General features: G+C 47.8%; 2 protein-coding genes across 4 annotated transcripts in view; one reads left to right on the forward strand and one right to left on the reverse strand.

Annotated features, from left to right (window-relative positions):
- The window catches only part of MAP7D3 (MAP7 domain containing 3), a 37,879-nt gene extending 32,773 nt beyond the window's left edge, over nt 1–5,106 (forward strand). For 2 of the 3 annotated variants that reach the window (XM_070951877.1, XM_070951878.1), the window contains 4 exons: nt 349–427; nt 894–1,080; nt 2,292–2,587; nt 3,039–5,106. In XM_070951877.1, coding sequence (XP_070807978.1) covers nt 349–427; nt 894–1,080; nt 2,292–2,587; nt 3,039–3,046 — 570 coding nt within the window. In that variant the 3' untranslated portion in view covers nt 3,047–5,106. Of the gene's footprint in view, nt 1–348; nt 428–893; nt 1,081–2,291; nt 2,602–3,038 lie in introns of those variants that run through there. The other variant, XM_070951879.1, reaches the window with a different exon arrangement.
- A 1,947-nt stretch (nt 5,107–7,053) lies between these two features.
- FHL1 (four and a half LIM domains 1) lies at nt 7,054–19,960 on the reverse strand. Its single transcript, XM_070951919.1, has 6 exons — nt 19,850–19,960; nt 12,225–12,406; nt 11,740–11,917; nt 10,628–10,797; nt 9,248–9,434; nt 7,054–8,835 (listed from the first exon to the last, which is right to left on the reverse strand). Exons 1-6 carry the CDS (start codon nt 19,869–19,871, stop codon nt 8,681–8,683), a joined length of 894 nt encoding a protein of 297 aa, XP_070808020.1. The 5' UTR covers nt 19,872–19,960; the 3' UTR covers nt 7,054–8,680.
- Between the last annotated feature and the right edge of the window lie 6,334 nt (nt 19,961–26,294).

Genomic DNA, 26,294 nt, shown 5'->3' on the forward strand with positions numbered 1-26,294 from the left:
GAGGAGAAGAAAGGACAGGGAGAAGAGAGAAAGGGCGAGAAAAAAGGAGAGGAGAAGAAGAAAAGAGGAGGAGAAGATGAAATGGGAGGAGGAGATGAGAGAAAGGGGAAGAGAAGAGAGGAGGAGAAGAAAGGACGAGGAGGAGAAGAGAGAAAGGGGGAGGTCTCCGAGGGGCCAGGGTTTCTGAGAGCTCCTGAAAGGTACCGAGAATAATTGGGATTGAGTTGATGGGCGGACTTAATCTCAGGAAGTCCTCATGTAGCGGCTGCCTTGTTTAGCAACACGTGGGGTTGATCTAACGTCCCCTCCTGCCCTGCAAAGGATTGTTTTCCATTTCTCTTGCCGCAGAATGAAGATAAGTCGAATGAGGAAGATGAGGACATGGAAGAAGACGAAGAGCACAGCCTGGAAAAGCAAGATCAGCCAGGTAGGGAGCTTCCTTGTCCCTCCTCACCTTGGCAAACTGGATGTAAACTCTCAGGGTTTGGGGAAGAGTCCAGAAATACAGGTGGTCCTTGCCTTGCAACAGTCCATTTAGTGACCGTTCAAAGTTGAAACAGCACTGAAAAAAGGGGCTTATGACTCTTTTCACACGAAGCATCCCATGTGATCAACATTTGGACACATGGCAACTGACTCGAATGTACAGCAGTTGTGGCATTCCGGGGTCGCGTTATCACCTTTTGCGACCTTCTGACGAGCAGTGGGGAAGCCAGATTCCCTTAACAACCGTGGCAAGAAAGGTCACGAAGTGAGGACAAAACTCACTTAACCAGCGTCTCACTTAGCCACATAAATTCGGGACCCGCCTGCAATCGAGCAGTCAAGGTAGTTGAAAGCGTTCGCCACGAGGGGCCCCGAATCCTCAACTCTTTTTTAACTCCCCCTTACAGAAAAGTCGAAATGCGAGGACTCCTCTCTCGAAGACGTTCCGGAGGCCTTGTGCCATTTTACTTTGCTGCAAGAAGACTCGAAGATGGGAGCAGACGACGTCTTCCTCAATGGGAATAAACAGGAGGGAGAGGAGGAGAGGAGGGAGGATGGGCCCTCCCTGTATTTCGACCAGTCAGTAGAAACCAGGTAAAAGTCTACGGAGGATTCTCTGTCATCCAGGTTCGTGATTTTTTTCAAGAGGCAACGGGGCTTTCTGGTTTTTTCTTTTGAAGACGTTTTGCTTCTCATCCAGGAAGCTTCTTCAGTTCTGAGTGAATGGTGAGAAACAGAAGGATTTATACTCCTTGCAGACAGCTGGTCATTTGCATCTTTTTAGAGAGTCCTTGAGGCCACTTGGAGGTTTGTCTGTGTCCTCAGGGTCCCCCGAGTGGCGCAAATGGGGGTGGAGCCTTATTGGAACTGTCGAAAGACCCAACACAGTCTACAACACAATCCTTTCAACAGTTCCAAGAAGGCTCCACACCCTTTTGCACCACTCGGGGGACCCTGAGTACACAGATAAACCTCCAAGTGGCCTCAACGACTCTCTAGAAGGATGCAAACGACCAACTGTCTGCAAGGAGTATAAATCCTTCCCTTCCCCACTCTCCTGTCAGAGCTGAAGAAGCTTCTTGGATGAGAAGCGAAACGTCTTCAAAGAAAAAATAAGGAAGTCCAGTCGCCTCTTGAAAAAGCACCTTTAGAAACCAGGTAGGTCTGAGGGACACGGCTGGCATTGGAAGAGTGCTAAAAACTCTGCTCTTCAGCCGGATTCCCGCAGAAGGTTATCCAGGTATCTCCACGTACCTCACAAACAGTTAGTAGCTGCTCAAGAGCTATCCTAAAGAGAGACCCCAGCCCTGAAAATATCCCTAAAAATAAGTAAGCCACTTAATTACATACAGGTAGTTTTCGACCTACCACCGGCTGCTGTAGTGACCGTCCAAGGTTACAATGGACCACCTTGAGGCTACTTACGGCTGGATTCAAAGCTCCAGTGATCTCCCTTTTTCCGCAGTGATGCAACCGACTTTCATTGTGCTCGGTACTACCGCCACATATACAGACACTAGCATCCCACCATCACGTGACTTCATTGTAAAATGGTTTTGCCGACAACCGGCATTTCCTTCCCGCTTTCGGCAAAACGGCCCCCATAGCGAACCATTAATTTGGTTAATGACTGCGACATTCCCTTAACGACAGCCGCAGAAAATAATATGGAGCGACAAGTTCATTGCGGTTGTTGTCATTTTGCCCGGAAAGTCTTGTTATTTTAGGGGGAAACGCAAACCCTAAATTAAGCCAGGAGGAATCTTTCCAGAAACCGGACAATCGGACTGTTCTTCTCTTCCCAGTATTCCAGCTAAAGGACCGGTCATCGAGAACTCGGAAATCCTGCACGTGAATGAAGCCAATCGCCCCGTGGGATTTATCCCTAACTTTAATGGAAAACCTTCCGCGTGGAACTTCGAAGAAATCATTGATCTCGGGGTGCATCCTAAGACAGGCAGGCTCAGTTCGGAGAGCATGGCGGCTGATGTGCCCGGCCAGAAGTTCAGAGACGGAGCTCCGTTACCAGCAAGCCCAAAGCTGGCGTTTGAGGAAGATGGTGGCATGAATCCCTTGACCAAATCCATCGAGGCGGCATCAGGTAAGGGGCATTGATCGCTGCCGTAAAGATGTTTCTTCTGACCTGGCCTATTTTGTGCGCTAGAGGTACAGATAGTCCTTGACTTAACAACAGTCCCTTTAGCAACTGTTGAAAGTTGACAAACGGCATTGGTCAAAAAGTAAGACCATTTTTCACACTTACGTCCGTTGCAGCGTCCCCGTGGCCATGTGATTTACATTCGAAGGCTTGTTCACTGGTTCATGACGGTGGCAGTGTCCCCCGGGTCATGTGATTCCCCTTTGCGACCACCTTGTCCAGCCAAGTCAAGGGGGAAACCAAATTCACTTAATGAGCAGGGCGAGAAAAGTCGTAAAAATGAGGCAAAACTCAACTTTACAAATGTCTCGCTTAACAGCATTAATTTTGGACTCGATTTTGGTCGTATGTCCAGGGTTACCTGTACTAAAAGCCGACTCTCACTTTTGAACAGAACTGTGAACACTACAAGCCCGGAAGGCTCCTGACGGCCACACAAGGATGCACAGGGATCCTCCAGGCAGGAAGGCCTCGGTTTGGGGGAAAAAAAAAACTGCTTGTTGACTTCACCTCCACGTTTCTCTCCGCGTCACCCGCAACAGCCTCCCCCCGCCCTTGGCCGCCCCGGCGTTGCCCCTCGGAACGTCGCAAAGCAGGAAGGGCGGGGAGTTATGTCGCTGTTGCTTTATCCGCACTCTTTAACGAGATTTTTGCTTTTTAAAAACGAAATAACCCATTGTTCTCCTTTGGATGAATTGTTCCGTCCGTTGCTGTTGGTCCTTAATATTGCTCCCCGTTTTCGCCAGTAAAACACGGCGGCTTGTACCAGGGACTTAACAAGCTAGCATTTGCCCAGGATGCCCCCGTCTGCAAGGTAACACACGGTTTAAATCCGATGTATATTTAAACACACACACAAAAACGGAGCCAGTGTCATGCGCTTGTCGCTCTCTCCCTCGCGCGTGTTGTTTCGGGGGAGCGACGGTTACTTCGAATTTAACTTGAATATCTGAAAACGTAGCACCTCACTCTAGAACGAGTCCGTTTTGGGTCAGATCATTTCTCAGCTTCAAAACAAAACAAAACGAATACCAACCTCTTGATTGTCTCGACCAACACTTGAAAACAAAGCGCTTGTTCCAGGACGGACGGGGGATTTTTCAAAACTCAACAGGGCCCCCCGAAGTCGGACAGCGCTCCATTCTGTTGCCTTACGCAGCTCTCTCTGGGGCCAGCCCCCCCTCCCCCCCCTCTCCTCAGTGTTGCATGGGGAGGCTTGATGGAGACCACTCCCAGCGAAGACTGGCTCACCAGCAGGAGGTGGGTGTGTAGAGCAGCCCTAAGACCCAGGGTATGTCTTTGTGCAGGGTGTAAGGAAGGAGAGCAAGTCTAGCCAAGGCCTCCAGCTGCAGGAAACCCCCCCAGACCACATGCTTTTTGGGGGAGTGGGGCAGAACATCTTACCTTATTTATCTATTTTTATTCATTGAGTGTGTCCTAACAGGTGGCCTTCAGTCAAGTGGCTTTTTCAAGCTACCGCACACCGCAGCATCCCTGTCTGGTTAGCCGAACTGAGCGTCCCTCCTGCTCATTTATTTGCAGGCATGGAGGTGGCGGGGGGGGGGAGAACAAGCCTCGTGGAAGACCCATCCTGAAATTCATAGCAGCCCCAGCCAGGAGCTCTTGGCAGCCCCCTCCGGTCCCGTTGGGCGAGTCGGTGTCCCGAACCGCTAAACCCATCCCTGCAGTTCTACTGTACGTTGAATCTCCCCAGACCTGTTAAGTATTACATTTGTGTGTGAACACAGTACCAGTATTAAACCCTTCGAAGGTGCTCGTTCCTCTCTGGGCCGTGTGAATTGCACTCCAGGTTTTTCCTCTTCTAGCTTTAACTCACCGCTTGCCTCCAGCTGAGAGCTTATGTGTTCAGCCCAGCGGCTCGTTTTTTTTTTTTTTTTTTTTTTTGCCTAGCAAAAGAAGGAATGAAGCTTTCTGCAAACGCGTAGAAAGGAGAACGGTCTTAGGCCCGCGTCCTGCTTCTCTCCCCCACCGACCCACCTCCCCCCAAGTGCCCAATCTCTTCAAAGAGCTGTTCTCTCGAAACGACTGTGAGACCCCCCCTCTCAAAAAAAAACCTGTTCCTTCGCTTGCAAGCCTGCTCCTCAACCCCTTTTCAAGCCCAGATGTTCCCCTTGGAACCATTTCTGGGAATGCACACACCCCTCCCTCCCTCCCCATTAAATCATCCAAGCCTCTCCTCTCGTCCCCGCAGTCTTCCCCGCCCCCCCTCACCTCGCCAAGGTTTTAGAATGATTCCCCCATAGAGCAGTGCCTTAGGTGGAACTAACACATATTATTTTTATACGACATCTCTTGGATCCCGACAGAGACAATCGTTCTAACATGCATGCAATGATGACGCTCCTATTTTTTTTTGCGCAAACTGAGGCCCGTTGAATGCTTTGTTAGTTGTATGTAAATACGTATGCACTGTTAATAAACTTTGCAATTGGAAGGGCTTTCTGGAGGCGAGTGGTTCTTGGTTATTTCGGGAGGAAACACCCAAAAATGAATTTGGTTTTTTAAAATAAATGTCGATGGAGATTCTCCGTCATTCAGATCATGGTTGTCCCATGTTGTTTTCCAAGAGACAACTGCATTGAAAATATTTGAAAGAGGGGTCAAAGACACCATCTAGGTCCAAATTGAACAGCCCTCTCTCAACAGAGGGGAAGGGATACGACATCATCTACCTCCTGTCTACAACACAGTCCTTTCAACAGTTCCAAGAAGGCTCCACACCCATTTGCACCACTCGGGTGATCCCTGTGGATACTGACAAACCTCCCAGTGGCCTCAACGACTTTTCTAAAAAGGATGCAAATGACCAGCCGTCTGCAAGGACTATCAATCCTTCCATTCCCCACCATCCAGTCAGAGCTGAAGAAGCTTCTTGGAGGAGAAGCGAAACGTCTTCAAAAGAAAAACCAAGGAAGTCCAGTTGCCTCTTGAAAAAGAAGGGTGGGGGGAAGCACCTTTGGGACAGCTATGACCACTGTTTTCTGAGAGCAGTAAATAAAATCAAGGCGGACACCAAGTTTGTGTGGATAGATGTGTTGGCTTCCGTCGTGAATTGAAGGACTTTACTGGAGATAGCAGATGGGAGGGGAGTTTGTAGGTGACAGTTGACAATCCTGAACTTGCATCCATTCGTTTAGCGATTGAAGTTACCCCAGCATTGCAAAAAGTGACTTATGGCTGCTCCCTGCGCAAAATAACCACCCCCAGCATCCCCGTGGATCAGAATTCAGGTGCTTGGCAAACTGCACGGATTTACAACGGTTGCCACATCCTGCCGTCGGGATCGCCATTTGCAGCCTTCCCGGGGGGGGGGGACGAGTCGGTGGGGAAAGCTGGATTTGCTTAACAAACCTCACAAGTTACCGGACGAGTGCAGCCATTTGCTTTAGCTACAAAATAAAAGACGGTGAAATTGGGCATGACTCGTGTAACAACCTCCTCGTTTAGCGCTGGAAGTTTTGGTTGTAAGTCGAGGACTACCGGTAGGTGGCTGAATCGGTGGAAAGACCAATGGTGGGATGCTGCCGGTTTAATAACCAATTCGATGAGCATGCGCTCACCTAAGGCGCTTGTGCACAGCGCTAAAAATAGAGCATTTAAGCTCAGCTGCTTACCTTCCAAGTCAGCAACAGTAAGTAGAACAGCGAGGGGGCGGGGAATCCGCTGTGCCGCACGATTGAGATGAGCTACAAAGCAGGAAATAAAGGACAGGATAGGGCAGGTGGGCGGGGCAAACTGATGGAGTTACCGGTTCACACAAACCAGTCTAAACCGGCTGAATACCACTTCTGGGCAAGACCCATTTGCTTTTCAGGATTATAAAGGTAAAGGTTCCACTCACATATTTGTGCTAGTCGTTCCTGACTCTAGGGGGTGGTGCTCATCTCCGTTTCAAAGCCGGAAGAGCCAGCGCTGTCCGAAGATGTCTCCGTGGTCATGTGGCCGGCATGACTTAACACTAAAGGCGCACGGAACGCTGTTCCCTTCCCACCAAAGGGGGTCCCTATTTTTCTACTTGCCTTGTTTTTGTGCTTTCGAACTGCTAGGATGGCAGAAGTTGGGGCAAGTAACAGGATCTCACCCCGTTACGCGGCACTAGGGATTCGAACCGCTGAACTGCCGACCTTTCGATCGACAAGCTCAGCTTCTTAGCCACTGAGCCACCGCATCCCAAACTTCAGGTTTATCGCGAGAAGAAAAAAAGGAGAAGAGACAAGGGGGAAACAAAGCATGGTTTCAAAATGGAGGACATCCCGGTGAGGGTTTTGTGTGATCAGCCTCGTTCTGGATGACGGAAGAGCAAATGTTTGTGCATCAACCAGTTTCAGGTGAGTTGACACCGTATGAATCTCCTGCTCATAACTAGAAAACACCACGCCGAGCCGAAATAAGCAGTAACTTCCTGTTTATTGGAGGAAAGGCCTTGGTACAAGAACAAGAATTGCAGTTTCGTCACCCTTATCTTTGAACCTGCCCGGGGAGCTCCTGTGCCACATCTCGGGTTGAGAACAGTCCCCAAGTCGACAAAAGGCCCGTTTTGAGGATGAATCGAAGCGACTTGCTTTTCGCTTTCCAGCAGTTAAAAGTATTAAAATCGATGGCTAAATAAGGTTATTCTAAAGTCAGCAGTGGCTGTTCCTGGGAGTTAAAATGCTGGTTAAAATAAGCTACCTATGATGCGCTCATTCTCTGCGTCAGAGGCAAGGAAAAGAGTTTTTTTTTTTGCAATGTCTCATGTGGATTAACATGGATGCAAACCGAAGAAAAGCACCAAACCTTTGTCTGAACTAGCAGATTGTAGGGTGGAGTCAGATGGCCACTTTGATCTACAGGTAGTCCTTGGTTTACAACCAGAGTAGGGGATCAGACTTTTCCTTGCTGAACAAGGCAGTTATTAAATGCCCGGTTTTACAATCTTTTTTTGGTGTTTAAGCAAACCACCACGGTCATTAAGGGAGCTACGGGGTTGTTGAGCGAATCTTGGCTTTGCTTGTCAGAAGCCAGCTGGGAAACGTCAAAACGGTCCCTATAAACGAATGGTTGTAAACCAAGGACTACCTGTATACCTTTCAAGAAAGGTTACTTTCTCTGAAAACTACCTACGAGAAGAGAGTCCAGTTTGCTGCTTCGAGTGTCTCAGCACGGACAAATTCAATATTTAGGCGTAGGATGGATATTTGGGTAAAAGACATGGAAATCCTTGAAGCTCTCAACAAACATTTTGTGTTAAAAAAAAAAATAGTGATTGTGTTTACAAAAATAATTTGGGACGAGCACCATCTATTAAAAGGGTCCTTGGACCACAATATCACAGCCGTAGGAACCCAAAGTTGAATTAGCCAGTGAGAAGGCTGTCCCACAGGAGCAGCGTTGTCTCCTCTGTGGACCAGGAATGTTTTCAATGGACATCCAAGAGAAGAGAGGTGCCCACAAAGGGGGCTGTAACAAGCTAAGGGCTGGGCACATCAAGAGAAAAAATGGGCACCTCATATCCAGTCCCCCCCCCCCCCGAACTTTTGGTTTTCTCCAGCCACCAGATCCTTGCAAGCCTCTCCTTGTTTTCTGTGGCTTTGCAAACGGGGTGTACCCCAGGAAGAAGGAGATGGGGAATTGCTCTGAAAAAAGCAGCCATGTGAATTCACCCTTGCTGAGCTGCTAGCCCCCCTAAACGGCAGATGCGCAAAGCCAGGAGCGACTCTACGTGGGATGTGTAAGATGTAGCCCGCCCCTCTACAGAGAGGGCAAGAGAGCAGAGCTCAAGGATGCAGCTAGTCAACCCTTTATTGGACATGACCCGCGGAGGGAATTGGGAGGGGAAAGAGGAAGGGGGGAGAAGAAGAGCCTTAACATCCTTTCAAAAAGCAAAAAAAGAGGGGTGGGCTTGGGGAAGAGGAGGGAAGCTACAATGCAAATGCCTACAGCCAGGCCACTTGCAAGCTGAAGGGGATCTCCAAGCTGCTGTGCAGGAAAGAGCTGAGCGGTTCCTGCTTCTGCTCTTCGCTTGGCCTTCCTCCCTTACAGCTTCTTGGCACAGTTGGGGCAGTAGACTTGCTCCAGGTGGAAGACAAAAGGCTTGTTGGCCAAGGGGATGGAGCACTTCTTGCAGTTGAAGCAGTACTCGTGCCAGGAGTGGCCTTCATGGCTCACCACGTTGGTGCCTTTTCCAAAGCCTGGAGAGAAGGAGAGGACAAGAGAGCATTGCACTGTTAGGGAAGCGCTCGGGGTGAAATGCTACTGGTTTGGGCCGGTTCGCCAGAACCGGTAGTTTAAAAATACTTTTAAAAAGTAAAAAAAAAAAAAAAGGTTCTGACGATCGCAGGCACAGCTGATTGTCACAGCTGATCATCGGAACTTTTTTTAAAACTTTTTTTACTTAAAAAATGCTTTAAAAAGTAAAAAAAAAGTTGGCCACGCCCACCCAGTCACATGACTCCCCCACCACCACCAAGCCATGCCCACCAAGCCACACCCACAAAACCAGTAGGGATTTTTTTTGAATTTCACCACTGGAAGTGCTGCTTCTCCAGAGGAGGGAAAACAAGGAGGAACCTGGAACCCTTCAGTGGGTCCTCCGTGGCCTACCTGTAATGGGGTTCCTGCAACCATTGCATTTCTTAGCCACGAAAGATTTGTAGCAATCCACGCAGTAGAACAGGTCTTCCACCGCGGTGAAGCGTTGTCCACCCAGCTTCTTGGTGCAAGTGGCGCACACAAAGCACTCAGCGTGGTAAGGCTGATCTTGGTAGGAGACGCCTCCAGAAGTGATGGCCTTAAAAAGCAACCAGCCAGCCAACAATTAGTGTGGAGTTCGCGGAGTGGAATAAATGTTAGCATTGAGCCCAGAATTCCCCAGCTAGACATGGATGATAGAGTTGGAAGGGACCAGAAGGATCTAGTCCAGTATTTCTCAACCAAGCCAACTTTAAGACTTGTGGACTTCAAGTCCCAGAATTCCCCAGCCAGACATGAAAGATAGAGTCGGAAGGGACCAGAAGGATCACCTAGTCCAGTATTTCTCACCCTACACAACTTTTAAGACTTGTGGACTTCAAATCCCAGAATTCTGGGGAATTCTGGAAGTTGAAGTCCGCAAGTTGCCATGTTTGGAGTTCTGATTAACTAGGGGACTTTCAGCTTCATATTTATTTATTTATTTATTTATTTATTTATTTATTTATTTATTTATTTATTATTTATTCATTCATTCATTCATTCATTCATTCATTCATTCAATTTATATGCCGCCCCCCTCCGAAGACCCAGGGTGGCTCACAATACACTCAAAAAATCACTATAAAAACACTTAAAAGTTAAAAACATTAAAGACATTAAAACTCATTCACACCATTCATTGCCCGGATCTCGTCAGATCGCAAAGCGAGATCAACAGCCCCAGGCCTGCTGGAAAAGCCAGGTCTTCACCGCTTTCCGGAAGGCCAATAGGGTGGGGGCGGTCCGGACCTCAGAAGGTAACTGGTTCCAGAGAGCCAGGGCAGCCACAGAGAAGGCCCTCCCCCGCGGGCCCGCCAGCCAGCATTGTTTAGCTGATGGGACCCGGAGGAGACCAACTCTGTGGGATCTTACCGGTCGCTGGGAGCTATGCGGTAGAAGGCGGTCTCGAAGATAACCTGGCCCTGAGCCATGTAGGGCTTTAAAGGTAATAACCAATACCTTGAATTGTGCCCGGAGACCAATGAGGAGCCAGTGCAGCTCGCGGAGAATTGGTGTAATGTGGGTGTACCTAGGTGCACCCACAACAGCTCGCGCGGCCTCCCTGCAGTTACGTGGGAGCCAAAAGGGGCCGTGTGGGGACTCCGGGGAGGGGACGAGAGGGGCGGGACCAGCCAGCAATTTAACCACCGGTTTTCCCGAACCAGCTGAATCCCACCACTGGATCAGAAACAGAGAGAGAGGTAATAATTGGAAACAAGAAAAAATGCAGCGACAATGCCCAAGACTTACATTCTTGCACTTCACGCAATTCTTGGCAAACTTATGCTCGTGGCAGGAAACGCAATAGATCTCGTCTCCTTTGGGAAAGAAGCTGGCAGTGCCAATCACTTGCTTGCACTGGCTGCAAAGGAAGCATTCCTTGTGCCAGACGGTCTTCTTGTATTCCACGTTCTGATCACCTGGGAAGAGAGAAGGGAAGGTCCAAGATGCAAGATCTCCAGAGCTGTGAAAAAACAAAACCTGGAATTGCCACTAGGTGTCCATCAGATCATTGGTGACGTCCCTGGAGAAGCAGGCCCGTGCTTTTTAATCACAGGGGACTCTCCCACTCCAGAAATTGGAGAGGGGTGGAGTTATTTGCCTGCTTTTCTCACACATCCAAAAATCCTTTGCACTTAGAAAGACCAAGGACCTATCGAGAAGGAAGGCCAGAAGAAGGAAGGCATGGATAGCATCAGAAGATCCCATCCCTGCCTAGAATGAGCAGTGACAAGGCCTCCATGGAGCTCTTCCCATCTAACTTTTCAGGATGCCCAAGTTGGCTTTTTTAATTTTCAGGGATTCGGGTTCCCATGTTGCACTAAAGCAGGGAAAGGCAATCTACACCAGCTGAAGGACAGTCCAACGTCATGGCTATTCTCCAAATCTGGGTGGAGACAGGTCCCATTTGTGGACTGGGTGTTTTAAGGGATGCCCTGTGCATCTAGTTTAAGGCCCATTTTGTCCCAGCCACACTCCTAAAACCCAAAATGCAAAGGGGGTGTTGTTTGGTCCTATTTACTTTTGGGGCACATGTGGATGATGCCTGTTAATAAATTTAATCCTTGAATGAGACGCTCCAGCAATTCCCAGGTCTATAGGTTATTTGGGGGGACCAAAAAATAATCGATGCAAATGACAAAAAAAGTTTTCTCAATTGGGGGCGCCCAGGAAACCAACCTTAACTCCAAGAGAGCTTACCCTTCCTAAGTCACAGTGGACCAAGAAGTCTTATTAGACCTTCACATGATGAATGAACCAACCCACCTCTCCCCCAACGTAGAGATTGCTCCGGGATCAAGGAAGGCAAGCCGCCCCCCCCACCCCCCGTGGAGGAAACTGGCCCCTCCTGGTGCCCTCACCTGCCACAATGGGCTTCAGGCAGCCTTTGCATTTAGGAGCATCCTCGTTGGTGGTGCATTTGTTACACCACACCTTGTTGTTCTCCTTCAGCATGAAGGGCTCGTTCACCAGGGATGTGTAACATTTGAAGCAGCGGAAACAGTTGTCATGCCAGTAGCGGTTCTTGAAGTGCAGCTCCTGCAAGACCAAGAGAGGACGTTTTTGAAAGGGGTCTTTGTCCCAGGGTCAAAAAAGAGAACTAAACAAACTGTACAATTGTAAGAATCGGTTCCAATGTGGTTTATTATAATATCAAAAAAAAAAAAAGTCCATTCAGTAACACACAAGGTCCATCAGCCAACTCAACAGTCAAAAATCTCTCACTCGGACTGCTCTCTTGGTCAAGAAAAAACACACCATTGTCCAAAGGACCCTCACCCAGTCTGTAGTGAGATTTGAGGGGTTGCCCTTTACACTTGGGGGACATTCCAACTTTATTCCCTACCTTGGAATCGGCCCCAATGGGCTTCCGGCACTCGGCACAGGTGTTGGCGCAGAACTTCTCAAAGCACTTGACACAGCAGTGGCGTCCTTCCTTCTGCACATATTTCTTCCCGTGCAGTGCGGCGCGACAATAGTGGCAGTCAAAACGCTCGGACATGGTGCCCACGGTGTAGCTGCTGGGACCTGCAGTGAGGCAGAATCAACATGGCAGAGTTGAGGGCCGTGGGAAGCCTTGGGCACCCCAATGGGGGCATTATTCAAAGCCAAGCCATGAAGCCAAGACAACGGTTGTGTCAAGTTTCCGAAAGATGCCCTAATTAATTCATGAGCCATGAGCCAAACTTCAAAGGAAATATAGTCATTTATTAGGAGCAACATTCCGGCAATACTGGGATGCAGTTAGGACTGATCCCACGTAGATTTACGTTCCCCTATGACCCTGTCTCTCCCCTCCTCTCTGGCCATGTCATAAATCACATTCTCCAATTACCCACTTTGGCTGGCTGTGAAACCTAACACCCTCCTTCTGATTGCGGTCAGAAAAAATGTATGGAATTCACTTCAGTTCTCCCTCCCTCCTGCTCATGGCAACTTGAAAGCTTTGCAAGTTGACAGGTTGGCCCTGTTGTCACGAAGGGGGCTGGTGCCCGTTGGAAAAAAATGGGCCCAACTGAACCTGGCAATGAAACGCTGATGGCGAGGTTGGACCCCCAAAGAGTCCTGGGAGATGCCACCTTCCCATAGACTCTTTGTGGCCTATCTGCCCCCCTTTTCCATGTCTGCAGCAGAGACGACATTATGAGAAGGTCCTTCATAAGTCCGGCACTCCAGCTTGTTGGCCATTTCCGTTCTCAGCCCCTGACTCCACCCCACTCCACAGTCACATGGGTTGAAACCAGTGGTGGGTTGCCCCCGGTTCAGACCGGTTCGCAAGAACCGGTAGTAAAACCGGCGGGAGGCTCCGCCCACCACCCGGATGTCATCATCGGCAATCTGTGCATGCGCAGAAGCAAGCACGACCCCTTTGCAAACCTGTAGTAAAGGTAAGTAGAACCCATCCCTGGTTGAAACCTTCACTGTATCTATATATACAGTATAGAGCACAAATGGTATATCCTTTGATTTGGGTATGTCTAAATACTAACGAAGCTGCAGCTGGTTGGGGTCTTTGCACAAGACCAGCCTTGTATTTTCCTCGTCATGTATCCCATGTTGCTTATCATGCCGACGGCACTCGCAATTGCCAACAGCAGACACCACAGAACTTCCTGGTGTGGTCATACTCTCCTCGTGGCAAGCTTCTCTGGGGGTGACAGGATTAGCTCAGCATGACAAGATTAACATCGTGTGACAGGGTTTTATTTAATTTTTATTTATTTTTTGTTGCTCAAGGAAAATTCATCAGCACCTGGGTTGAGGATCAACCTGGAGGGCGAGCAGGTCCTATCTAGTGAACTGCCAGGCTGTGACTGGGAGTTGTGAAGTGATATAAGAGGAAGTGGTCCAAAATCCCCACTTTATACTACCATACTACTACTGTACTTCCCCGAAAATAAGACCCTGTCTTATATTTTTTTGAACCCTGAAATAAGCACTTGGCCTTATTGCCATGCGCTCAAGAGCCCGATTGGGCTTATTATCAGGGGATAATGTCTTATTTTGAGGAAAACATGGTACTACTACTTTTTTATACTCAGAGGTGGGTTTCAGCAGGTTCTGACCAGTTCTGAAGAACCGATGGCGGAAATTTTTGAGTAGTTTGGAGAACCGGTAAATACCACCTCTGGCTGGCCCTGCCCCCATCTATTCTCTGCCTCCAGAGTCCCAGCTGATTGGGAGAAAATGGGGATTTTGCTGTAACCTTCCCCTGGAATGAGGGAATGGAGATTTTACAGTATCCTTCCCCTGCCACGCCCACCAAGCCACACCCACAGAACTGGTAGTAAAAAAATTTGAAACCACTGTTTATACTACTTAATACTTTATACTACTTTATAGTACTTTGTACTACTTTATAGTATACAATTTATACTACTACTACTACTACATTTTTAGCGTTAAGTGGAGAAAATGAGACAAATATTTTTTTTGCATCACCAGAGGGCACTAAAAGAAACTCCCAGCTCCTTGTCTTCTCCTAATGCTCAACAAAGCCACATCCACACAAGTCAACAAAGCGAGGAGGTTACCTCCATCCAACTGTTTCTGAGTACTAGAACAGAGCAAAGCTGGCTCTCCCTCAACACACCCACATCCGGGAAAAATGGGGGCAGGACCCAACTGCTGTTAACCACATCCTTCCTCTCTGGTTCATAAGGACCGGAAACTTGATAAAGCTGCTGCTATCATAGATAAAGTTTAAGAAAGGGGAAGTAGCAGAATAAAAAGACTGACAGATAAAAAAAAAGAAAAGTCCTTGGGCATTAACAGATTAACAGAGTTACATCTTGTGTTATTTGCAAGCACAGAGTTGGGCTGAGCTATTTCCCGCGGTCTTCCGTGAAAACGATAAGCACATTGAAAGAATAAAAGGGGGAAAGAAGAATGTGGCTGGCTGGAAAAACATGGGAAGTCGCAGCCTCAGGGTTGAGGAAGTTCATTGAATGGTTCCCCCAAACCCAAACTCTGAAAAGTTGGGGATCTCTGAACTTAAGAGCATAGCTGCAAACGTCCTGGAGATGTGCTTCTCAGTCAAGCTTACCAAGGTGCAGACAGCTTCTGATCCCAAGAAATAATTGATGACCGCAGCGTCTGGCTGGAGGTCAGGTTCTAGGAGGACCAAGTCATCCTCCCTTCTCTTCATCTGGCCCAAGATTCCAACCACGTTACCTTGATCTGCCTCTTCCTATCAATTCAGGTGGCCATCCATCATCACCATCACCTCTTCGGTCAAATAAGGAACCCTGGAAACTGCATGGACCATCGGGGCTCCTTCTCTCCCAAGTGCTCTGCCCCCAGCCGATCATTGGGATTGATTTATGCCTTTTCTTAAAGCCTTAGTAAGGCCACACCTAGAGTACTGCATCCAGTTTTGGTCACCACACTTTAAAAAAGAGGTGGAGACTCTAGAAAGAGTGCAGAGAAGAGCAACCAGGATGATTAGGGGATTGGAGGCTAAAACATATGATGAACGGTTGCAGGAACTGGGCATGGCTAGTCTAGAGAAGAGAAGGACCAGGGGAGACATGAGGGCATCTTCCAATATTTCAGGGGCTGCCACAGAGAGAAGGAAGGGGGTCAAGCTATTTTCCAAGGTACCCAAAAGCCAGACAAGGAATAATGGATGGAAACTGACCAAGGAGAGATTCAACCTAGAAATGAGGAGGAACTTTCTGACAGAGCAATCAACCCAGATTCCGAAGGCAACAGAAGTTGCCTTCGGAAATTGTGGGAGCTTCATCACTTGAGACTTTCAAGAAAAGATTGGACTACCATTTGTCAGAGGTGGTGTGGGGTCTTGTAGGGTGCAGGGGGTTGGACTGGATGACCTATAAGGTCCCTTCCAACTCTGTTAATCTGTTATAATCTGTTAAGACTAGATCAGGTGTCTGCAACCTGCGGCTCCGGAGCCGCATGTGGCTCTTTGAGCCCTCTGCTGTGGCTCCCTGTTGGATGATCCCACCCCTTGCCCTCCCCCCCCAGTCACTCCTCACCTGGCCTGAGAAGGTAAGGGCGACAGCAGGGGATGGAGAAGTGGCCAGGGCAGAGACAGAGAGAGATATAGATGTGGGGAGAGAGAGAGATGTCAAAAGGGTTTTGTGGTTCCCGGTGTTTTTTAACAACTGGTTCTCTGCCCTAATGACCAGCTGGGTAGGTGTGGCTGGGGGGGGTCATGTGATTGGTGAAAGTGAGTGATGTCGAGTTGGCCACGCCCACCAAGTTTTTGTGGCTCCCGGTGTTTTCTTTTCTGTGGGAAACGGGTCCAAATGGCTCTTGAGATTTTAAGGTTGCAGACCCCTGGACTAGATCTAGATCTCCAGACGGGGCTCACAGTTCAACAACCACAGTTCCTGTGAGCATTCATGGGGTGGCCCCCGGATCGCTCCGGAACAAGCCAGCCATGCACAGCAAGACCAGGGAGGGAAGGCGATGAAAACGGAGCTAAGCAAACGCAGCCAAGGGTGTTAATAGCCAACTCATTCTTTCCCTCCTGCAAGTCTAAAAATAGAGCAATTACCCCATTGTTTCCCTGACTCATGTGCCCTTTCGCTGGATTACTTGGAATTTGGCCTTGCTATATAAAGGGTGTCGTATCATAGCAACCGGTGTCCAGGCACACTCGCCTCGCCACGGACCGGGAAGGGAAGGGCTGATAAGGGGAGCGCCGCACCGCAGGAGGAGTGTGTCCCAGAGATTTTTGCAGGACCCTCCGCAAAAGAATTCCTTCCAGGCATCGGGGCTGGGGGTGAAGACACCACCCAGAGAGATGGACTTCGTGGTCCTCCAACATGACGAAGGAGGACTCTGTGTGTGTTTTAAATCCTGGAAAGCAACTGGAGCCGAGTTCACACGTTACACAAATTAAGCGGGGGTTTTGTGAACATCGGTTTATTGAGTTGGCCGCAACGGGGTAGGTTTGCTGTGTGGGTTCAACCTGGTGGAACATCTTCTAAGGCAGGGGTCAGCAATCTGCGGCTCTGGAGCTGCATGTGGCCCTTTCACCCCTCTGCTGCGGCTTCCTGTCACTCAAAATATGCATCACAACCACCAATGTGTGACACCTGCTGGCATGCGATTTATTGAGCTTTTCAACCCCCCCAGTAGGGTAACGGATAAGTCCCAAGAAAAGAAAAGTGTCAGAAGGAAACAGAACATTTAATTCAACAACATATGCTAGCTCAAGAAATAGTCAGGCACGGGAAGGGTTTTTGTGGCTCCCGGTGTTTTCTTTTCTGTGGGAAACGGGTCCAAATGGCTCTTTGAGTGTTGTAAGGTTGCAGACCCCTGTTCTAAGCCAAATGAAAATAGGCCACCAAGCAGGCAAATGGCCATCCTGTTAAAGATCTCTTATCGTGGGAATTGAGCTTCTTATGGGATTTCCAAGGCAGCTGTTTCTGCTGTCTGGAATGGTTGATTTTTTCTTTTTTTATGATGCCCACTGAGATGATGCGTTTTTCTTGTCTGGTATTTTAGCTGTGTTTCTAAGCCACGGGATTTTTTGAAAAAGAAGATTTTAATCGTCTTAGCCATGCCTCTACACGTTTGGAAGAGCATAAGATGTGCGCATGAGATATTTGGGGAGGACAAACTGCAAAGCTGTGCAGACCTTGACTTGATTTACAGTCTGTCTTTGGACTCTCTTGAGGTACTCTGAGAAAAAGAGACAACACTTTCCAAGAGGAAGGAAGGGAGAAGGAAGGGGGAAGGAAGGAAGGAGTGCATGGCAACCTCAGAGAACAAAATATATTCTTTTCTGAGCATCTAAAGATGAAGTATTAATCCTTGTGAGCAGAAGAAGGGATGAAGCAAAGATGCTCACTACACACAGCCCAGGGAACAAAAAAATCCAACTATACATTATACACTATTAATGTTCATGCTAAGACAAGTTTCTAGACCACATGATTGAGACATTTGGTTTGCAAGTGATTAAGGGGGAAGGTGGGTGGCCCTGCAGAAAAGTTAGATCGGGGAAGGCCAGCAGGGTTGATCAATACTCAAATCAATGAATGAAAAGACGCCAATCATTGGGGCCAGGTGCAGAATCCAGAGTCTGCTTGCACAAATCAAGGAGAAAGCAAGTTAAATCAAACCGATGTTTATGACCATCGCAAACCAGCATACTCTGGGGCAGGAACACAGTGGTTAAAAGGCAGGCAAAGAAGCATAAAACGCACAGAGGGATATCAAACGTGATTTGGAAGACCTATACAATATGTGGGTCAAATAAGATCAACCCCAAAAAAACCCATCAGCTGCTAGCTGTGAAATGCTTTAGGATAGGAGCATTTGCTGTGCCTCCGTGCTGCTAGTTGGTTGGTGGTTCAAATCTTGGCCATTCAGGTACAGTATTTTACCTGCCACTCCATACGAAAATCCAAAATAAAATATTGTGCAGAAGGCATCACACCCCAACTGTGCTGTGTTGTACACACCCCGGTTTTCCATTTTAATTACACACACACACACACACCGAAGACCTTTTCTCTTACAAGGTAGGAGGGAAGGAAATCCTTCCATGCAATCTGGCAGAGAAAGAGGTGCCTGTTTTCAGAAAGGGGGCCAGCCAGAGAGCAACTCTGTAAGTAAGAGCCTCGGTGGTGCAGCGGACTAAGTGCTGTTAAGTGCTAGCACTTAGCTGCCAGCTGCCTGCAATTAGTGCGAGTTCAAATCTCACCAGGCTCAAGGTTGACTCAGCCTTCCATCCTTTCGAGGTAGGTAAATTGAGGACCCGGATTGTGGGGGCAATAAGCCAGCTTTGTATAGAACAACACCGCTTGGGGTGGGGGGGGCGAAAGCCCTAATAAGCAGGTATATACATAAAAGTATGCAGGCTATTGCTATAATGCATTGTAAGCTGCCCTGAGTCTACGGAGAAGGGCAGCATATAAATTGGACTAATAAATAAATAATAAATAACTAACCAACATGTAAAAAGTTGAATTCATTGCAAATTAACAGTTTTAAGATTAAAATTACGAATTAAGAGTTGGAAGGGACCTTGTCATCTAGTCCAACCCCAAAGCAGGAGATCCTACACCATTTAAAAAAAAAAAAAAACTTTTTCAACATTTGCTGCAATTTGGAATCCTCTCTTTGCTTTTCCCAAATGAAGAGTATTTTATAAGTCTTTCTGCCACAACTGGAATTCTTGGGCCATTTTTTTTTTTCCCGTCAGAAAATAGGCTCTTAGTTTTATAGATTTGGGGGTGTTAACATACTTTAATATTTTCATGGCCCCACCAGCTGCTGAGGCCATGCAGTTAATTCTTGGATGACTTAGAGCAGGATGTAAATGAATCCAAATCCTGAACAAGAGAACTTCGGGGATTTTCCACGCCCTTCAACCATGGCTAAGGAATTGGCTTTTATCTGCCTGAATCAGGGCTTTTGTTTCTGAGCCTCAGCTGACCTAAAGTTGTAAACCAGGTAGAATAAAACGGCTGCAGGAAACCTCCCATCCGGCTGACTGACTGACTCTGTCTTAGCTGGGTGCCCCGGTTAAGACAGGACCTCTCCAAGGGCCAGGGGTTGAATTTCGTTCGAGCAAAGCTGCAAAACTTTGAAGCTGCTTCTTCCAAAATCCTCCAGTCGGGCTCTTTTTTCTTTTTAAAGAGCTGTAGAAGTATTTTAGTTTGTTTGTTTGTTTTTTGCCAAAAGCTAAAAACTATCACAATGCTAAGGATAATCACGGCTGCATTCAATCCCAAAAAGAAATCGGTGCAGAGGGGTGTTTTTTTTTTGTTTTTCTCTGGCAGCCTTAAGAACTTCCTGCAACTTTCTGAAATCCCCTCCCGGATCCAGGATGGGGAGCATTCGATCAAGGAGGGCCAGGAAGGAAAGGAAACCCCCTCCCCAACTTCTTGTCTCTGGCCACTGAAGCAAATGTGCCCCGCAGGGGACTTAAGCAGCTGTGGTTGCATTGTCTATTCCCACCGTGCCACACCGATTCTGGTGCCCCGTTACCTGAATGTCGGTGGTAAGCCATGCTGGTGGAAGGGTGAATCGACCTGTGGCCGGACTGGATCGAGAGAAGAGAGCTGTGGAGTGACCTCCCACTCAGATCACCAGCATATACTTAAGGGAGGCTATTAATACGGGGGCCAGGGCTTCCCACACATGTCCACACCCCTCGCCCTGGCCGGTGGACTTCATCCCACTCAAAACATCTTACCATTTTAGGAGATCTCGAGGGAGAAGAATAGAGCCGACGGAATGAAGCGCCCGCAACATATAAATACCTGCCGACTTCAGGCTCCAAAACTCTCAAATGCCTGAAGGAACCTGAGACGCAAGAATTGGCTGCAAAGACCGGCCAGGCTCAGCATCTTGAAGAGGGATGGCTACGCCACATAATAAAAAGATTAGTGACGGGGCCATGACAAGAGTGCTAGGACGCTGGCCCTGAGTTTGGGCAGGCATCATGTGTGCCGTGTGGGAACCAGGAGGGGAGGAAAGGGGGCTCCTCATAGCTCGGGCTCGGGGCCTGAGGGACTCCCCCCACGAATGTCCATGTTGAGATGGCTAAAGCTATTTTCACTCTATTTCATTTTAGTTTGCTCTAAATGTAAATGAGATGAATTCACCCAAGAGTTTTGGAGGAGCCCAGTGAAAAAAGGGGGGTGACTCTGGTAGATGAGACAGAGAGATAACAGATAGGGAGATAGAGAGATAGAAGATGGTGGATGATAGAGAGAGAGAGAGAATGGTGATAAATAAATAATGGTGATAGAGATAGATGATGGATGGATGGATGGATGGATGGAGGGATGGATGGATAGATGAGGGAGGGAGGGAGAGAATGGTGATAAATAATGATAGATGATAGATAGATAGATAGATAGATAGATAGATAGATAGATAGATAGATAGATAGATATGAGAGAGAAATGATAGATGGGTTAGGTAGGTAGGTAGCAGATAGATGATTGATAGATAGATAGATAGATAGATAGATAGATAGATAGAGGGAAGGAAGGAGAGAATGGTGATAATGATAGAGATATTAGATAGATGATAGATAGATAGATAGATAGATAGATAGATAGATAGATAGATAGAGGGAGGGAAGGAGAGAATGGTGATAAATAATGATAGAGATATTAGATAGATAGATAGATAGATAGATAGATAGATAGATAGATAGATAGGCAGAGACAGGCAGGCAGACAAATAATGATGATAAATAGATAATAGACAGACATAGATACATATCACAAGATTAACTGGCAACAAGGTAGAATACAAACTGAACGTCCATATCCCATAAACACAAGGTGATAACATCTGAAGACGTTTGGCCCCCAACTGCTCAGCACAGGCCTTAAAGTTCATCTACTGTTAGTCATCACTAAGATGAGAGCCCTCCTCAAAATTTGCTGTGACATCTGAAATTGCCTGACAAACATGGACTTCCAATTGGCCGCTGACCAACGGCTTCAAGAGGGCCTCTCAACTCATCCAGGCCATTCTCCGGCTCCCCGTTGTTTTGGTCTTTGCCCAGACTGGAAGGGATGCCCACATGAACTCATGCTCTGGGGTCAAAGGGGTTCTGCAACATGACACATAGAAAATAGGTGGAGCTTCAAAGTGCCATCTAGACTTTTGGGGCCGTTCCCTGTAGACTTCCTGTTTGGGTGCAGCTCTTTAAGTCTTTGCAAACTCTTCCCAAGGTGAGTCCTGGAGAAGTCCTCCAGACTGTCACATTTTACATGGCTTCATCCCAGAATAATAGTTGGAAGGGACATTGGAGGTCTTCTAATCCAACCCTCTTCTCAAAAAGGAGACCCTATACCATTCCATCCAATTTTTTTGGAAAAACTTCCAATGATGGAGCATCCACAACTTCTGAAGGCAAGCCATGCCAACTGATTAATTGTTCTCACTGTCAGGAAATTCCTCCTTAGTTCTAGCTTGGATCTCTCTTTGATAAACTTCCACCCATTGCTTCTTGTCCTGCCTTAACCAGAATAACAAGAGTTGGAAGGGACCTTGGAGGTCTTTTAGTCCAACCCCTTGCTCAGGCAGGAAACTCTATATCATTTCAGACATATGGCTGTCCAATCTCTTCTTAAAAATTTCCAGTGATGGAGCATCCAAACTTCTGAAGACAACTTCTGTTCCACTGATTAATTGATCTGACTGCCAGGAAATTTCTCTTTAGTTCTAGGTTGCTTCTCCCCTTGATTAGTTTCCATCCATCGCTTTTTGTCTTGCTTTCTGGTGCTTTGGAGAATAGATTGACCCCCACATCTTTGTAGGAGCCCCCTCAAATATTGGAACGCTGCTATCATGTCACCTCTAGTCTTCTGTTCATTAGACAAGTCCCTCACACCTCAAGGTCATGGCTTGGCCTGCCTGCTGGTTAGGTCTACAAGGTGACACCCCCTCCCCAGTGAGTTTTCCTAGCCAGTGTCTTCTCTAAAGCCTCTTGCTCTAAAAGGGAAAGGATGAGTAAGACAAGGTCTTCTCACATTTCCCCATCACTTGGCATCAGAGAATGAAAACAGTTCCAGCATGGATGAATCATTAGTCACTCTCAGCAAATGGAGAAACCCTGCAGGGGTAAAGAGAGAATGGAAAGGGCATCGCATCTAAACCTTGGAGTAACGTTTCGCGTTCAGACAACCTACGAGCACCTTCTTTGACTGTTCAAAGCCAGGAAGGCTTGGGTGCAATTATGGTTTCGTTTGGAAAGAAAGGCTGGGCCAAAGACATTGAGCCTGGTGCTGAACGGGAGAGAAACCCCCAAGAGAAATGTGGATGAAATACAAAAGAGAAGATGGCTTCTGGAGCAGGGGTGGGGCTGCTGGGGGTTCACAGGGGTTCGGGAGAACCTCTAGCTAAGATTCTGCGCAGTTTGGAGAACCCCCAAATCCCCGCCCACCCCACCTCGCCCCTCTCAGGAGTCCCCATGCGGCCTGTTTTGGATGCAGGTAAGTGCAGAGCCTCAGGGACAGTGAAAACCGGGCCTACCAGAAGTTCAGGAAGGCCACAAATGGCCGTTTCCGGCCCCCAGTGGGCCTCTGGAGCCTGGGGAGGCCATTTTCACCCTCCTAGAGACTCAAGGAAAGCCTCCAGAGCCTGGGGAGGGCAAAAACGCCCCCTCCCTGCCATGGTGCAGGAGGCCGACTAGGCCACGCCTACCCAGCAATTGGGCAGAGAACCCCTTGCTTAAATTTTTGAAGTTCACCTCTGTTCTGGGGTTATCAAGCATGATGACAAAGAGAAGAAGAGGCAGAGTGAAAAATACTGGAGCGTTTCTTTACACAGGAGTCACTCCATCTGGCTCCTTCCTTCTCAAGGGTTCACTTTTCTTGCTTTGGAAAATGTCCCAGGTTTGACCCAGATTAGCAGTGACTGCGAAGACCGTGGGGGGAGAGAGAGAGAGAGAGAGAAGATCGAAAGGTCTGCAGGGCTACGATGCCAGGCTAGAGCTGATTGATGGTCCCCTGTCTTCTCTCTGCCAGGGAGCTTTTAGCAGTGACGTTTCATTGCCACAACAGGTGAGACTTTAGCAGAAGCCGAAGAGAACAGCAAATATTTATGGAGCAGGATGGCGAGTAAAACCAAGTGTAAACCAAACCAAACCAGGATGTGTCTGGTGGATAAGAGCTTAACAAATGCCAGCTGGGAACAAAGAGCTCCTATTTCTCCATTCTTCTTAAATCCTTCCATCAGATCTGAACTTCCCAGAACGACCTCCTGGGAGAGACCCTGTCCTCTTGGCCTCAGCTGCCCCACCAAGTTGTTGGCAAGATGCCTTCCATCATGGAAGAAGACCAAAGAAGAGGATTCATGAGATTTCTGGGTCATCAAATGAAGGGTGTCACCTGACCCAGATCAGCTCTGACAGCTCTTCAGGGCTGCTCCATAAATGGTTGAACGATCCTCTCCAAGCGGTCTGTGGCTATTGCCTTGGCACCGAATGCCATCCCATTAAAAAAAAAAAAATCCATTAAACAATGGCCAACGTGGGCAATGAAGAGCATTGAAAAGATGCAACGGTGAAGATGTTAAAAGTCGGTCTTTGTGAGACACACCACGGCCTGTAGATACAAATACGCTCATGATTGTGATAGACAAAATCGACACCCAACTGATTGTTGTCCTTGGGAGCAACAAAAAACAAAAAACCAGGCTTAAAAATAGTATGGAAAGCAATTGTTTCTGCTTGAAAGGCTAGGAGGAATGTCCAGCCGAAAGGCTGTCCTACATCTGGGGAGATCAATTTACAGCATTCTGGAATTCTCAGGGGGTGAATTGTCCAGCTGTTCGAGTTGGGGGAAGTTGAAGCCAACTGTATGGAAGTTAAAAAAAGATCGAGAAGATTGAGAAGGACCACTGTACTGTCATGGCTGGACTAGAGATCCATGTTCAACTCCCATTTCCAGCCATCGGATGACTCTCTCAGCTCAACCTACTTCACCACATGGTTAGGAAAATCAATCAAACGATCAATCAATCAGAACAGAGCTGGGAGGGACCTTGGAGGTCTTCTAGTCCAGCGGTCACCAACTGGTGGTCCATGGTCCGCGAGAAAATTTTGGTTGTCCGCAGAAAAATTATTTGCATTTTTAATATTGCACTAAATCAGGGGTCCTCAAACTACGGCCCCTGGGACAGATACATGCAATGAACGTTTGTGTTGCTGCAGAGAGTCTCCCCCTTTGGGGTCTTTTTGAGCGGGTTAGAGGGGGGCAGAAATTCCGACTTGGGGTCTGCTTCGGCCTCCTGGTGGGGGGCTTTGGGCAAAGGCTGGAGGGAAGCGCCACTGGTGGCGAAGAGCAAGAGGGCCTCGTTCCAGTGGGACAGCATCATGTCCTGGAACTGGCTGACCATCTCAGCCTGCTGAGCCTCCAGGTGCTGATACCTGGCCTTGCACTCCCGCAGGTCTTCCCACTGCTTGGAAAGCCTATGCTCCTAGTCCTCAGTGAGGTGCTTCTACTGAGCCTCCTTCCTCATCAGATTCAATTTGAACTGAGTTGTTTTGCCAACTCTTTCTCAAGAAAACAGAAGGTTTAATTCAACTACATATGCTAGTTTTGTGGCCGCTCAAGAAATAGTCAGGGACGGGAAGGATTTTGTGGCTCCCGGTGTTTTCTTTTCTGTGGGAAATGGGTCCAAATGGCTCTTTGAGTGTTTAAGGTTGCAGACCCCCTGAACTAGCCAAACCCAGTTCCTGCAAACTTCTTATGTTTTAGTCTCCAGGCCTTTGATCATCTTAGTTGCTCTTCTCTGCAACTTTTCCAAAGTCTCAACAATTCTTAAGAAAGTCTCAACTGAAGGAGGAAGTGTCATGCATGGTGATGTGAGCTGTTGGAGAAAAGGAGAGATAGAAATCTGGAGCGTGGGGGATGATGGCGATGACTGGCCGGTCCCAACTAGTGTCCCTCTCCATCTGTCATTGCTCTACGAGAAAAATAAAGCTTTCCAACAACTTGGTGGAGTGGAATCTACTGGAAAGGATTATCCGCAAAGGTTATCCTGCAAAGACTCCGGATGAGGTCTGCTGTCTTTGGCACAGAGACAGACCAAGTGGTGTCCTAAAATTAGTCTTCGGGCCTTGGTCCATCGCCCACCCTGTACCCCTCCAGGAAAACATGCCAAACACACACAAAAATAAAGGCATTCTCAATTGAAGGAGGACCTAATCCCTTTGCAACCCTTTGCCAGCCCAAGGGTTTAATTTCCATGGTGTTGAGAAGACAACTCAACACACACAGAAGGCAGCAACCAGATCGAATGTCCGGGGACTGTTACTCTAACTAGCAGGAGTCCCACCCCCAAAACCGATTGGAGGACTTCAAAGAAGTCAGAATTCAAAGCAGAGTTTAAGCTCTTCATGGGCTGAAATGATATTGGGTCTTCCTTAAAATCCAACCTTTTACAAACTCTCAGCTCTGGATTGTTAAATCTCCTTTTACTTTTATGCAACTCCTGCGTTTGTTAAGAGGCGTTTCCTAAAAAGTTCCTCCAGATGCCAGAGACAGCTGCTTTTGCAAAACCACCTGTGGGTTACCTTGCCATGCTTAATTGCATGCCTCTTTGTCTGGCTATGGATTGGACCATTCCTTCTGCGACCGAAGACACCTCCAGAACGCTTCCGTTCATGGTGTTTTAGGAATAATTGGAAGCTCCATGGCTCTTCCTTAGCCCCTTCACCAACTTTCCTATAGTCTGCACACCAATATCAAATTTATAGAACAAGCCAACCAAAAGTTGTACCCTTTGAGCCAGTAGAGATAAGGCCTCACTTTTCCCCTTCCTCTGTTTCTTATTCATCAACGGTCCACTAAAACTCGCCTTCATCATCATCCTTGAATGTTTCGTCTTCATCCTTGACCGTCTTGCCTTCCTCTTCCCCAGCCGTGCTCCCGTTCATGTGGGCAACTAGAGACCTTCCGTCCTA

This window comes from Pituophis catenifer, unplaced genomic scaffold, assembly GCF_029215685.1.
Source record: "Pituophis catenifer annectens isolate HBS135680 unplaced genomic scaffold, rPitCat1.0.hap2 SCAF_11, whole genome shotgun sequence".
In the NCBI taxonomy this organism is placed as follows: Eukaryota; Metazoa; Chordata; class Lepidosauria; order Squamata; family Colubridae; genus Pituophis; species Pituophis catenifer.

Coding starts and splice junctions, on each gene's coding strand:
- FHL1 (XM_070951919.1), bottom strand. CDS start 19,871: ATGGCTTACCACCGACATTCAG. Junction 11,918..12,224: donor CCATTGGGGCCGATTCCAAG/GTAGGGAATAAA, acceptor TTGGTCTTGCAG/GAGCTGCACTTCAAGAACCG. Junction 9,435..10,627: donor ATTGCGTGAAGTGCAAGAAT/GTAAGTCTTGGG, acceptor TTGCTTTTTAAG/GCCATCACTTCTGGAGGCGT.